This window comes from Chelonia mydas, chromosome 1, assembly GCF_015237465.2.
Source record: "Chelonia mydas isolate rCheMyd1 chromosome 1, rCheMyd1.pri.v2, whole genome shotgun sequence".
Taxonomy (NCBI): domain Eukaryota; kingdom Metazoa; phylum Chordata; order Testudines; family Cheloniidae; genus Chelonia; species Chelonia mydas.
Window position 1 is genome coordinate 140,547,876 of NC_057849.1, and position 13,462 is coordinate 140,561,337.

The following is a 13,462-nucleotide window of genomic DNA, read 5'->3' on the forward strand; positions in this document are numbered from 1 at the left end:
AAAAGTTTTCAAAATAAATCACTGTTTAAAAATGTATAGTGTGTACCTTCTAAAAATGAAACCTACATCTCTCTCTGAATTGTGAAGAATATGTATTAAGGTTATAACAACCAACAAGAATGCACTTTTATGTAGAAAACCATGATTAAATCGAGTCTTCCTGACTACTGATTTAAATCATGATTTACATCAAATCCACCCTGGTCCTAAGCCATTAATAAAGCAATGCAAATTTACCTGTTTCTTTACACATAAAATATTTCAACTTATTTTTTATTTATTTTGTACAGATGTCAACCTTGCCATAATTAGCTGTACCTTTGTCACTTGTGTGCTGTATTATTCACTGTGATCTAATTGGTGCTACAGACAACTAAAACTCCAGCTGATGGAGAATACAGTGGCATGCTTACCTAACAGTGAAAAGAACATGTTAGGGTTGTATTCTGGAAATTTATATTAGTTTCTAGATGCAACTCATGGAATTGGTTTCCATGAAAAACTATAAAGCCCTTTATTATGCGGTCATGAATGCCTTGGAGATGGCCTCTTTCCTTGTATTTTACTATGGCAGGCGTTTTGGTTTGTCAACTGACAAGGTAAAATATAAAGAGGTCATATCTACAGCATGCAGAACGCATACCATGAAACTCTTTATAGACCACAACCACCAGCAGCAATTACACCTATACATGAATTTGAAGACCTGTAAACTCTGGGACAAAAGTGTAAGGTGCTCTCTGAGGGCCACAGGATACTCAAACGTACGTCCCTAAAAGAGTTTGATTGGGGGAAGAGCAATTTCAGAGGTGAGCCCTCAAATCTAGCATTTGCTTTCCCTGGGTCTGACAAAGATCCATTCTGCTAATTTACGAAGTATAAGCTTTCGTGAGCTACAGCTCACTGAGCTGTAGCTCACGAAAGCTTAAGCTAATAAATGTTAGTCTCTAAGGTGCTACAAGTACTCCTTTTCTTTTTACAGGGTATGTAAGGCTTGACAAAGCCCAGGCTGGGATGCTTTAGTTGGGCTTGGTCCTGCTTCGAGCAGGGGGGTTGGAGCAGATGACCTCCTGAGGTCTCTTCCAACTCTAATCTTCTATGATTCTCTGTCTACACAGCAGCTAGACACCCGCGGCTGGCCTGTGCCAGCCAATTCGAGATTTGAGACTGTTTCATTGCTGTGTACACTTTCAGGCTTGGGCTGGAGCCTGAGCTTTGGGACCCTCCCACTTTGCAGGATCCGAGAGCCTGGGCTCCAGCCTGAGCCCAGAAGTCTACACAGCAATGACACAGCCCTGCAACCTGAGCCCTGCAAGCCTAAGTCAGCTGGCATTAGCCAGCTGCAGATTTTTCTTTGGTTTGTAGACATACCCATAGAGCACACTGCAAACCCTATCAGTTGGTAATCAATGGGACAACTCATAATTAAAGTTAAGCTTGCATATAAGTGCTTTGTAATATCAAGACCAGACTGCTCAGCAACTTGTAGAATCGGATACTTAGTCTTCAGTATTAGTGGGGTGGAAATGCATTAATCTAATGTGGTTTTACAGTATTGTTGTAGCAACGTTAGTCCCAGGATATTAGAGAGACAAGGTAGGTGAGGTAATATCTTTTAATGGACATCCTGAAGGAAATCTTTCTTGAACCCACTCTTCTGGCCTTTGAACCATCCCCCTACCCAACCTTGCCAAGCTCATCATCAGAAGCAAGCTCCCCACATACCAGGACACACCAACTCAGAACGGCACCAGACCCTACCATAATAGATGTAAAACACGAACACATATCTACACTACTATGAAGATCAATACCTCCCATAACATATCTTTCAAGAACCATGGGTCCTACACATACTTATCAATCTGTGGTATACCTTATTCAGTGCACTAAATGCCCCAATGAGAACCAGACAACTATTACACCCTTGAATGAACTCACACAGAAAAATAAAAAAAGACAAAAAAAACATACCCTATCACCCGTGGGTGAGCACTTTTCACAAAACATTCACTCCATATCTGTCCCCTCAGTTCTCATCTTCAAAGAAAACCTGCACAACACCTTCAAAAGAAGAGCCTGAGAACTTAAATTCATAACTTTGTTAGGGTTTGTACACACTAGCGCTTACTTTGGTATAACTGAAGTTGTTCAGGGTTGTGGAAATGCCATCCCCGACCCGCGAGTGACGTAACTTACACTGACCTAAACGTCAGCGTGGACAATGCTATGTTGGTGGGAGAAGCTCTCCCGTGGATATACCTATCACCTGTGGGGGAGACTGAGTAATTGTATCAATGGGAGAGCTGTCTCCCATTGGCAGAGAGCATCTGCACTAGCAGCGCTACCGCTGCACGGCTGTAGCGATTCTAGTGTAGTCTAGCCCTTAGACACTAAGGTTATGTCTTCACTAGCAGTGTTAAAGCGCAGCTGCGTGGCTGTGTAGTCACGGCACCAGCGCTGGGAATAAAAAAAACCACCCCCTGAGGGGAATAGTTACCAATGCTAAGTGCACTGTCTACACTGCCACTTTACAGCGCTGAAACTTGCAGCGCTCAGGGGGGCATGTTATTCACACCCCTGAGCGAGAAAGGTTCAGCGGAGTAAAGTGGCAGTGTAGATAAGGCCTAAGTCTTTATCTACACTGGCAAGTGAAAGACAAAACTTTTGTTGTTCAGAGGTGTTAAAAACACACACACACACACACACACACACCCCCAAAAGACAAAAGTTTTGCCAAGGACAAGCGCAGGTGTGAACAGCGCTTTGTCAGCAGGAGCCCTGTCCTGACAACAATGCTAACGCTGCGCTGCTCGTTGGGGGTGGAAGTTTTTTTTTTGTCAGCAGGAGAGCTCTCTTCTGCCGACAAACAGAGGCTACACTGCGTACCTTTTAGCGGCACGGCTGTAGCTGTTGCTAAAAGCTGCGTAGTGTAGATGGACAGCTTAAAAATCATGGACTTAATAAAGGACGCTGGATTTATGGCTCCTTACAACAATCTATAACCCAGTAACCCTCCTTTGGGCTACAACTGCAGAGGTGTTAACTGCCCACTTCTCCTTGAATGTTTTTTTATAATGACTTAAATCCTTATGCTAAACAATCTGTTCCACCTTGTATTTAGTTCCCACACTCTATGTTTCCCAGACCTGATGAAGAGCTCTGGGTAAGAAAAATCAAAAACTTGTCACTTGGTCCAATAAAAGGTATTACCTCACCTACCTTGTCTCTTTAATCTAATGGAAACATTTAAGTTATTTTTAAAAAACTGTATTTAAGTTATATTTATTCTGTATATGCCTTCAGGTTAGTATAGGCACATAATGTAAATTATAGGCTTCAGAGTAGCAGCCGTGTTAGTCTGTATTCGCAAAAAGAAAAAGGAGTACTTGTGGCACCTTAGAGACTAACCAATTTATTTGAGCATAAGCTTTCGTGAGCTACAGCATCCGATGAAGTGAGCTATAGCTCACAAAAGCTTATACTCAAATAAATTGGTTAGTCTCTAAGGTGCCACAAGTACTCCTTTTCTTAATGTAAATTATGTAAACTATACAATTATTACAATCCGTTCAGAAGAAAACAAAATGAAAATGTAGCAAACATTTCTAATATAATTAGCTGTCTCTTATACTTAAAAAAAAATCTGATAAATTTAGGCATTAGTGCTCAAATATACATTTTTACATAGAAAGGGCCAAATCCTGCAAACCTCTGTTCACCCACGTACTCCCACTGAAGTTTTGGAACTACTTAAGTGAGATAATCTAACTGAGAACAGGTTTACTGGATAAATAATGTATTTACCAGATGCCAAGACCAAAGTTGAACTACAAAACAAATTACATACCAAAAAACCCCACATTTAAATATATTCATTGAAGAAGAATTTGGCAAAAACAACAAAACTCAAAGTTATGATGGACCATACAAAATTCATGTCATGGTGAAGAACAAAAAAAACCCTCACATCAGCTTAATTAAAGGATTCTTGTTTTGCATACCCGTGCTTTTACTAACTTGTGTCTCTCAGCTACACTGAGATTTTTTGGGGGGTAATTTTCTATTATTGATAAATACTTCCTCTTTCAGAAGCTTGAAATGTTTTTTACACTATTAATTTGGCAATTAACGGATCCTCTTCTGATCTTTGAGGCTATATATATATCTGATATGATCAGTGAAGTACTTTGGGATCCAAAGAACTATAAGTAAATTATAAACAACAAAATTGTTAGCAAATGTTAATGGGACTACATGTAGCGTGCAAAATTAAGCATATCTGTAAGTCTTTGCAGGATCAGGACTTTTACTCCTGATTTCTGAATATTTACTACAGGTGCTGATGCACAAGACAAAAAACCCACTGCAAGTGTCAGTTTTCAACTGCAGGTTAAAAAAAAAAATCTACATTTTATTTGTAAATTGAACAAATTCAATATGGAAAGGAACACCAAGTTGTTATTTCAAAGTTTGTTTTCAGAACTGTACACATTTTGTGCAGACAACAAAAGTTTAAATATTAATAAAAAGAAAAGGAGTACTGGTGGCACCTTAGAGACTAACCAATTTATTTGAGCATAAGCTTTCATGAGCTACAGCTCACTTCATCAGATGCATAAAGTGGATGAAGTGAGCTGTAGCTCATGAAAGCTTATGCTCAAATAAATTGGTTAGTCTCTAAGGTGCCACCAGTACTCCTTTTCTTTTTGCGAATACAGACTAACACGGCTGCTACTCTGAAACCTTAAATATTAATGAAGGCCCATTCTGTACTATACATTTTCATACAGCAATACAAAAGAATATTGACTTTAATTGAGTAAAAAGAATAGATTTAAAAAAATATTTTAAACTATTATCAAGTAGAATGATAGGTATTTTGAAATTAAAGTCTGATGATAAGAACAGTGTTTATTCTATACCGGACCCTTTTGGCTGATAAGTGGTGACTGAATTTGGAGAAACTTGCTCCTTGCTTGTTGCTGCTAATGTACTCAAAATTCTATTTCCTGAGCATGCATAACTGTGTTTATAGTGAAATAGAAATCAACAAAGCAAAGTGACAGCAGGAACAGATATCATTCCATAGATCAAATTCTACTCACTTAATTGAAATTGCACTTGTGTAACCAAGAGGAGAATAAGAGAGCAAGAATATCAGTTAATTGCTGAAATAGGAGCGCTCTAAGTATTTTTTCTGCCCAATAAAAGCAATGACTTTTTAAAAATTCTCTCAGTAAATGAATTTTTTAAAAAAAGTTATGCTGGTCCAGATCTACCGTCAATCTCTCCAGCTCCATTGAAGTCTGTGGAGTTATGCTGACATAAAAAGATGAGGATCTGACACTTGCATACATGTATGTATGCATACAATCTCAAAGTTATTCTCCCACAATAACTGCTTTAGTGACTTTGGAGCCTAAATACCATTGCCTTTCAATGAGACTTAGGGACTTCTGAAAATTTCACCTTACCATTTTAACATAAACCAAATGTTGAGTAATAGGTATACAGTTGTCTTCTTTTATAACCTTCATTTATAGCACCCATCAACAAAGTATCTAGTGACCTCAATTAAAATGTAGATTTTTAAAAAACATGTACACAATATCTATCTAAAACTAAAAGTCAGTCAGAACTGCTTTTGATTATGCTAATGCCCAGTTACAATAATATAGGCCCTATCCACTTTGGGCCTCTCAAGAGTTAAAAAAAAAATAATAATCAAGCAGCAAGATGTGGACAGCAATAAGAATGACTGAAATAAACTAAACTTCATATGGATGAACTTACTTAAAATGTCCTCATTATAAGAAATCATTTACAAACTAACATGGTAAACCTACCAGTTCTCCAGTTATAAAACATGCTATTTTCTAAAAGTAGAAGACATTATTTTCAGATATTAGATCCTCTGTATGCGTTATTTGCCAGGGGAAGAAAAAAAAAAAAGTCAATGCTCTGTCTTTTCCCCCCCGTCCTAACACATTTGGGAATCTTACCTATTTAACGGCATGCTGCCCTAGCTAAATGATGAATCCTGCCTATTGCTTTCAAATGCACCAACCTTCTCAAAAACACTGGATGGTGTCATCAAACAAAACCTGATGTTCTGAATGATGGCGTCGGTATGTCTCCAGCGTCTTCTATCATGCCGCAGCCAAGCCTGAACAGCCTCGTACAGCTCTATCTCTGGAAACCTGCTCAGATGATCGTTATCCAAATAAGACATAAGCTTTTCAAAGCTCAGATAGGACAAGAAGTCAGGTCTGGACATGAGTGGCACAAAGTTCTCTAGCAGAAAGGAATCCAACTTTTCCCTGACTCCATCGATGTTTACACCAAAATCATCTAAGAGTCTCATAATTTCTGCACAGTTTTCTAAGCAGATTTTTGCTAAAAGAAAAGAGCAGCAGAACTTCACCACCTCTATGAGCTGAACATACATGGCAGCCTGCAGAATCTCGTGAACAGTGTTCATGCTCAGTTCAATGTTTCCGTAGTACATGAATTGCAGGACGTGCCTGAATCCTGTGGCAGTCAGACCTTTCAAATGGATTTTATCTTGATCTCGCTCCCTCATGTCAGCTGTGAACATAATCCTGAAGTAATCACTCTGGGTGGCAAGCAATGCTTTATGGGCCTGAAACGGGTGGTCTTCAATGACAAGAGTGACGTCAAGAAGCAATCCCTCCTCATACAGTGCTCTGAACCCAGCAGAGACACTGGTATCATGGATGGAGGAGCTAAACCCTTCCAAGTCCCCTGCCATGAATCACCTGAAAAAAAGGAATCAAAGCAGAAAGTGTTATTTCTAAGAGTTTATATAATACAAGCTTTTCCAGACCAGATGAACCTTAACATTAATATCAACGTGTTAAATGTCAATGAAAATAAATTATCTACGATAAAAATGTCTATGTGGTCCACCCTTTGCAGAAAACATCCATTTTTAAATCACTTAAATTGATTTAAGGCTGTAAAACAAAAACAAAACAAAAATGGAGCTAGAACAAGTTTCTAGATATTAAGTGTAAGATGATACATTTATTTCAAATTTCTGGTGCTAAAAGCAGATTAATGTGCAAATGAGATAATACTATACATATTCTATTGATTTTACATCACTCCATGGTCAGATAATTATGTAATGCCTCCAAAAGCTAGTCACATTGCACGTTTCTTTCCACAGTGATCCCCAAAAGGACATATCACTGGAGAGCACAAAAACACGTAAGACATTAAAGGCTTCTGAAAGGAAGAGAAACTTCTTCATCTTAAAAAAATAAGACTCAAAAGGCCTTTACAAAGCAATAATTTTTAAAAGCTTATTATAGTAGAAGGTAAAAGTATTTCAATTCTCTCTATTAGGTTGTTCATGGAAATAAAGCATTTTGCACTTTGATCAAGTGATTTAGTCTCTATCTTCCCCCACTGTAAAATGGAGATAAAAAATAATTATCTACTTCATAGTGCTACTTGTGAGGCCTAACTAGATAACAAGTCTGGTGAAGTGCAAAATATTAAGGCCATCAGAAGCACAGTTGAGATTAGAACTCAGCAAATACTTCCCTACATGTTGGGGGGTTGCTAAGGCTCAACCACATATTAAGCACTTGATGCTTCTCTGATGGAAGGCATTACATATGTGCTAAATATTTAATGGCAAAATATACATGGGAGTAGGAAATTCTGAAAAGTAAGAGTATGATGGGACACCACCTTATAGGGATTTGGGAAGACACCTGGTCAGGGGGGAAAAAAAAAAAAGACCTTATTCAATATTTAGGATTTACTTAAATGGGCAAGAGTTTCAGCCTTAACACTGAAATTTCTGGCTTTTTCCAGTTTAAGACAAGCCATTAACTTTGATGTGTGAATGTTTTTATATTAAATTTAATAAAATTGCCCTTAACTCTGAATTTCCTGCAACAGTCATTACATTACATTAGTTTTCTGTATTTAATTTAAAAATTAAATCGGTTGTTGGCACAAATTATTTAAAACAAACATATTTTAGGTTACAGTGGTTATAAATTTAAGAAACCATTAATTATTGAAAATTATTTCTATAAAACTTTAAAATTACCAAACTGATTATATTTAAATATTATGAAGACACAGAAATAGCTTACACCTGGTATGCCAAGTGTCACAGTTTAAGACCAGTGGTCATAATTAGGGCCCTACCAAACTCATAGCCACGAAAACGCATCATGGACTATGAAATCTGGTCTCCCCCATGAAATCTGACTATTGTAGGGGGTTGTAGTATTCCCACTCTTCCTTCTCTGCTGCTGCTGGTGGCAATGCTGCCTTCACAGTTGGGCATCCAGCCAGCAGCCGCCACGTTCTGGCTGCCCAGCTCTGAGATCAGCGCAGAAGTAAGAGTAACAATACTGCAACCCCCCTACATTAGCCTTGCAACAGCCCTGCCCTCACCCCCGATACCCTCTTTTGAGTCGGGACACACACACCCCCAGTTACACCACCAAGAAATTAAGGATTTTTTAAATCCTTTCTTTGTGAAATTTACCAAATGGATTGTAAATCTGATAGGGCTCTAGTCATAATGTTGTCACCACTCTAAGCCTTACGTCTTGAAAATTAAAAGAGGGGATTCTGTATGCAGCTCATCATCCCCATTCCTTAACTGATAGCACAGAATGGAAAAAATGCAGCCACCCATTTGCCTACCTCAAGTTCAAATGAGGAGTGGGCATTTACAGCCCTGTCCAAAAACATTAGTGCTATTCCCACATTGTTGGATCCTGCTGGCAATCTTCAGGCACAGCTGTACTGATCACAGACGTGTGCTCTACATGAAATACGGGTTAATCCCTGAACCCTACTAAAATTTCCATTAACAAGAGTAGCAGCAGCCGAGTGAAAATTACAATTATCCCAGTAAGTTTCCTTCCACTATTCATGATGGGGACAGGCTACATTCAGGGCAGTGGAGGAACAGGTATGATCCCCCCAAAGCCAATCAACAGAGAGAAGCTATACAGTCCATTGTCACCCCAACATCTATAACCACGAGACATCATACCTCTGCCTCTGTTGCTCCTGTGTATAGCATATCCCCACCAGCAAAATGAAAACAACTGAAGTCATGTTATTTTCCCTCCTCTGCTGCTCCTACGAAGGAAAACTACTGTGACAAGCAGCTGAGAAAGACCACTATCGGGTGTGGGAAGGGGGGGGAGAAAGAACCATGTCCCAAGCTCCTCACCCCCACCAACACCTCAAAAGGAAAGGAGCACAAAACAGAAACAACAGAAGTCCTCTCCCCAACTCCTACCCTCACATCCTCTAAAATACAGAGGCAGAAGGAGCTGAAACTCACACAGATGAGGAATGCATGAGAAAGTGAAAGAAAGAATGAGGGGAAAGAATTTGCCCAGCAAAAATTAAGGAAAGTTCCACTGGATGGTCAATAGCAGCACATATTTGTCTGGTAACAACCTAATCCAGGGGCGGGCAAACTACGACCCACGAGCCGAGCCGTTTTAAGCCGGCCCCTGAGCTCCCGCTGGGGAGCAGAGTCTAGGGCTTGCCCCGCTCCAGCCAGGGGAGCCGCACCATGTGGCTTGGTCCCGCTCCAGCCGAGGTGGCGTGGCGTGGCATGGCATGGCTTCACTCCAGGGCGCAGGGTTGGGGGCTGCACCACACAGCTCCTGGAAGTAGCTGCATGGCCCCACTCTGGTGCTCTAGCATGGTCGGGGGTTACTTGGAGCTTGCATCCCTGAGCCTTTCACCACACCCCAACCCTCTGCCCCAGTCCTGATCCCCTTCTCACTCTCCAAACCCCTTGATCCCAGCACGGAGCACCCTCCTGCATCCCCAACCTCTCATCCCCAGCCCCACCCCAGAGCCTGCACCCCCAACCAGAGCCCTTACCCCCTCCCGCACCTCAACCCCAATTATGTGAGCATTCATGGCCTGCCATACAATTTCTGTTCTCCAATGTGGCCGTCAGGCCAAAAAGTTTGCCCACCCCGGACCTAATCCCTCACTCTGTGGACAAAGTATGAGAGAAAACAAAGAATCCCTTAGGAAAGGGCTTTCTCAAACCACCCTCTGGCCAAAGGAACAGCGTTAGTAGGCTCTATGGCTGCATCAGGCTCACCCTCCTTGGTTTAATACATAGGTATCTAGATGTAGGGTCTCTGGAGTTAGAGAAGGAAAGAAATGGGTAACAACAGGGTGCCTTGAAAGACTTCTTCATGATGCTCTAAAGAAAGCTGGAAGACAATTAAACAAGAAGGGTGAAAATGCACAGGAAGAAATTGGCAAAAAGAGGAGGGACAAAAAATGCACCACTTTCAAAGGAGCATTTGCTGATTTGCCCAGAGAGTTTCAGAGAAAAGAAGAGGGAAACATGCTCCTTACATTTTAGCATAGTTATTACATTCAGGATTTTCACCCATCCATCCAACTGTGATCGTTAAATAGTTAAGTAACTGAAAGCACTTGGAAATAGAGTACCCCCTTTAAAATTCTGAATTTACTCTATTTGAAGAGCAGGATGGGTGAAGGTGAGGTGGAAAACTTCCCCACAATACATAAAAAATAAGCCTGTCTTCAAAGAGTAACTGCTAAAATTCCACTGATATCTTCGGGTCTTTCAAACATCTGCCATCCTGTGAAAATGAGAGGGTTCATTTCCATTTCTAGCCTAAGACTCAATAACGTTATGCAAGCTGCCAAACACTCTATTATTACCTAATGTTTCAAAAAGAGTTTAATACTGCGAGTGATGCTTTAAAAAAAAAAAGTAGACCATTTAACAGACAGATGAAGGATTATTTTTAGTAAATCTTCATTTACCTATCCCAAAATACTTTGCCTTCTGCGTGTCAGATACTATTAAACTCACTTGTCAAGCCTGTAACCAGATTTTTAAGAAAAGTGGGAGAAAAGATATTGAAGGAGACTTCTCCATCTTAACACAACGTAAAGAAGCCTCAGAGCCCCTCTAGTCTCTCACAGTTTGTACGGAGAGAGTGGAAAGAAAAAAATAAAAGCTATGCATCTTCTACCCCATTAAATACATATCTTGCCACATAGCAACACATTTGAATAGGTATGCAGAGCCCTATTTTTTTTAGCACAGACCTACAAAAAAAATTCTCTGTACCACTAACTTATAAATAGCAAAAAACATGGGGTGGACTAATGGGTAGAGTCAGGGACAATTCAAAGAAAGTGAAATTGCTAAAAATTTCATTTATATTGCTGATATCCTCAGTCTAAAGCAAACAGCAATAATATACTGGTAGTTTAATTAAAACAAAGTGATGTAAAAATTCCAGATGCAAGTATTTTTCCAAATAATTTTTCCATTCCTCCCACACACATACTTGCAAATTTATATGTAATTCTATTTGCTATTAAAGTACTGCAGCCAATTTCTCAGAAGACAATGACAAAATGAACTTTTTCACATTTTCAATAAAAATGCAATTTAGATTTCACTTTACAGAGCGAATTGGTTAGGTGGAGGAAATGTGAATAGGTAGTGGTGATGGTGGGGAACTTTCTCCCCCCCCACCCACTACCCGCCATGAGACACATGTGCTTCTGTCTAAAGGCAATATGTAGTCTAATATATTCCAATACCATTCTATCACAACAAATAATTAATCCTCTTCTCTGAAGTAATTTCTTCCCTTTCCTGGTTATTTACAAAGGTGCACTTTTCATTTCCCCCATCAAAGAGGGGTCAGTGATATCACAGCAAGTGACCTCTAAATGCAGCACAGGAAGAAAGAAAATCAAAAGGGAAAAACCCTTAACCTTATTAGCTTTTCAGACATTTTTCACCTTTTGCATATTATTCAGTACATAGACTACTTCCGCTGTGACTGGAAAAGCATTGCTTTTCTTGGCACACCTATCAAAGCTGTAGAATAAAGATGAGAAGTCAAGCACTGAAGGCATTGCTCCAGATTTTAATTTTTTGCTGCTGATTGTAAAGAATTCCCCTTCATCCCAATGATCCTGGAGCTCATAGTCACAAGTGAAAGAAGAAATGGAGATCAATTCCATAGAGTCTACTGACAAGGGAGTTCAACCAAGGATAAATTTGGCCTACAATCTGTTTTGTCGTCAAATTCTTCAAAAACCAGAGTACTTCCTAGAAGTTAGCTTACAATAAATAAAGGTTCATGTTTTTTAAATGTTGTAATCCTGTATGTATTTTCCAGGGAAATTTCTTGTTTTAGGAAGGTGCTAACAATGGCCAGTGTAGGATTACAACACTTCAGTTGAAGGGCAGATTTCCTTTCCCCTTACTTATGTATTATACAACAATTCAGTTGAGCGAGACTGAGGAAGAACTAGTAAATTTCGAGTTTATTAATTAAGAGGGAATGTTTCTTTTTTCTACCGCCAAGAAATTCTGAAAAAGCATCAATCTGAACACTTGAATATGACTAACACCAAAATTCTCTTTTACTATAACATTATGCCCAAAACCATTACACAGGAAGATATTTCACTAGCTGCACTGCTAACTATTTTTTGGAAAACTCAGTGGAACAACAGATTTAGAGTCTATTCTATATTTCTCCACCTTCCATCAAAAGCCATCTAGTAAAATTTAAATATACTTTTATGATATACACATAGTGAAACTCCTTTTGAATTTAAGACTTAGGCTCAGTTTTCAAAAATGAATGCATTTACCTAATTTGTCAGCAAAAATGCAGTATTTCCCTGAGTGGTCAGATGTATACAAATGTATGTGAAAACAGGATGTGTATAGTTATATTTGTATGCGCAAATTAGACATTCATAATTACACACATCTTTGAAAAGAAGGCTTGCGTCTGCTGTAAACCGATAAACTTTAAAAATCCAATTACAAGTACATAAAATTAAGAATTGATCTGTATTTTATCATTGGTGTATGTGTCACTATAAAGCATTGTCTACGCTACAATTTTTCTTCAAAATTTCTCACTGGTGGCAGCAACAGCTGGAGTGACATAGTAGGGAAAAGAGGTAACTGGGCTACACTAGTGCTCTTCATTGCTACACAACCGAAAAACTTCACTATTTACAGTGGCAGGAAATTTGAAGTAAAATGTTAGCGTATACACAGGCTAAGAACCTGTGAAAATTAATTTCCGTTTCAGGGACAGTTCAGCCTGCACACACTAGGGTTCTCAATTAGATTTTGGCAAAATACACATTGAGCCTGGGTAAAATTTTCAAACATGCCTAAGTGACTTAGGAGCCTACAGTCCCATTTTCAAAAGCAACTTAAACATTTGGGAGCCTAGATCTCACTGAAAGCCACTGAGACTAACGCTCCTAAATGCCTAAGTCAATTTTAAAAATGGGACCTAGATGCTTTTGAAAATTTTACCCACATCTTATAAACACAGATTTAGCCGAATTAAAGTTAGCAATGGTGGAAAATTTTCAGATAATTGCCCAACTGCACATG

The 13,462-nt window shown here is 39.2% G+C and overlaps 1 protein-coding gene across 10 annotated transcripts in view; it reads right to left on the bottom strand.

Annotated features, from left to right (window-relative positions):
- KLHL15 (kelch like family member 15) overlaps positions 1–13,462 on the bottom strand; it is a 54,920-nt gene that overhangs the window by 16,678 nt on the left and 24,780 nt on the right. For 9 of the 10 annotated variants that reach the window (XR_006287880.1, XM_037901795.2, XM_043537985.1 and 6 more), the window contains one exon: positions 6,071–6,782. Coding sequence is in view for 9 of the 10 variants with exons in the window: in XM_037901795.2 (XP_037757723.1) it covers positions 6,071–6,775 (705 nt within the window). In the remaining variant the exon portion in view is untranslated. Of the gene's footprint in view, positions 1–6,070; positions 6,783–8,700; positions 9,804–13,462 lie in introns of those variants that run through there. The other variant, XM_043537984.1, reaches the window with a different exon arrangement.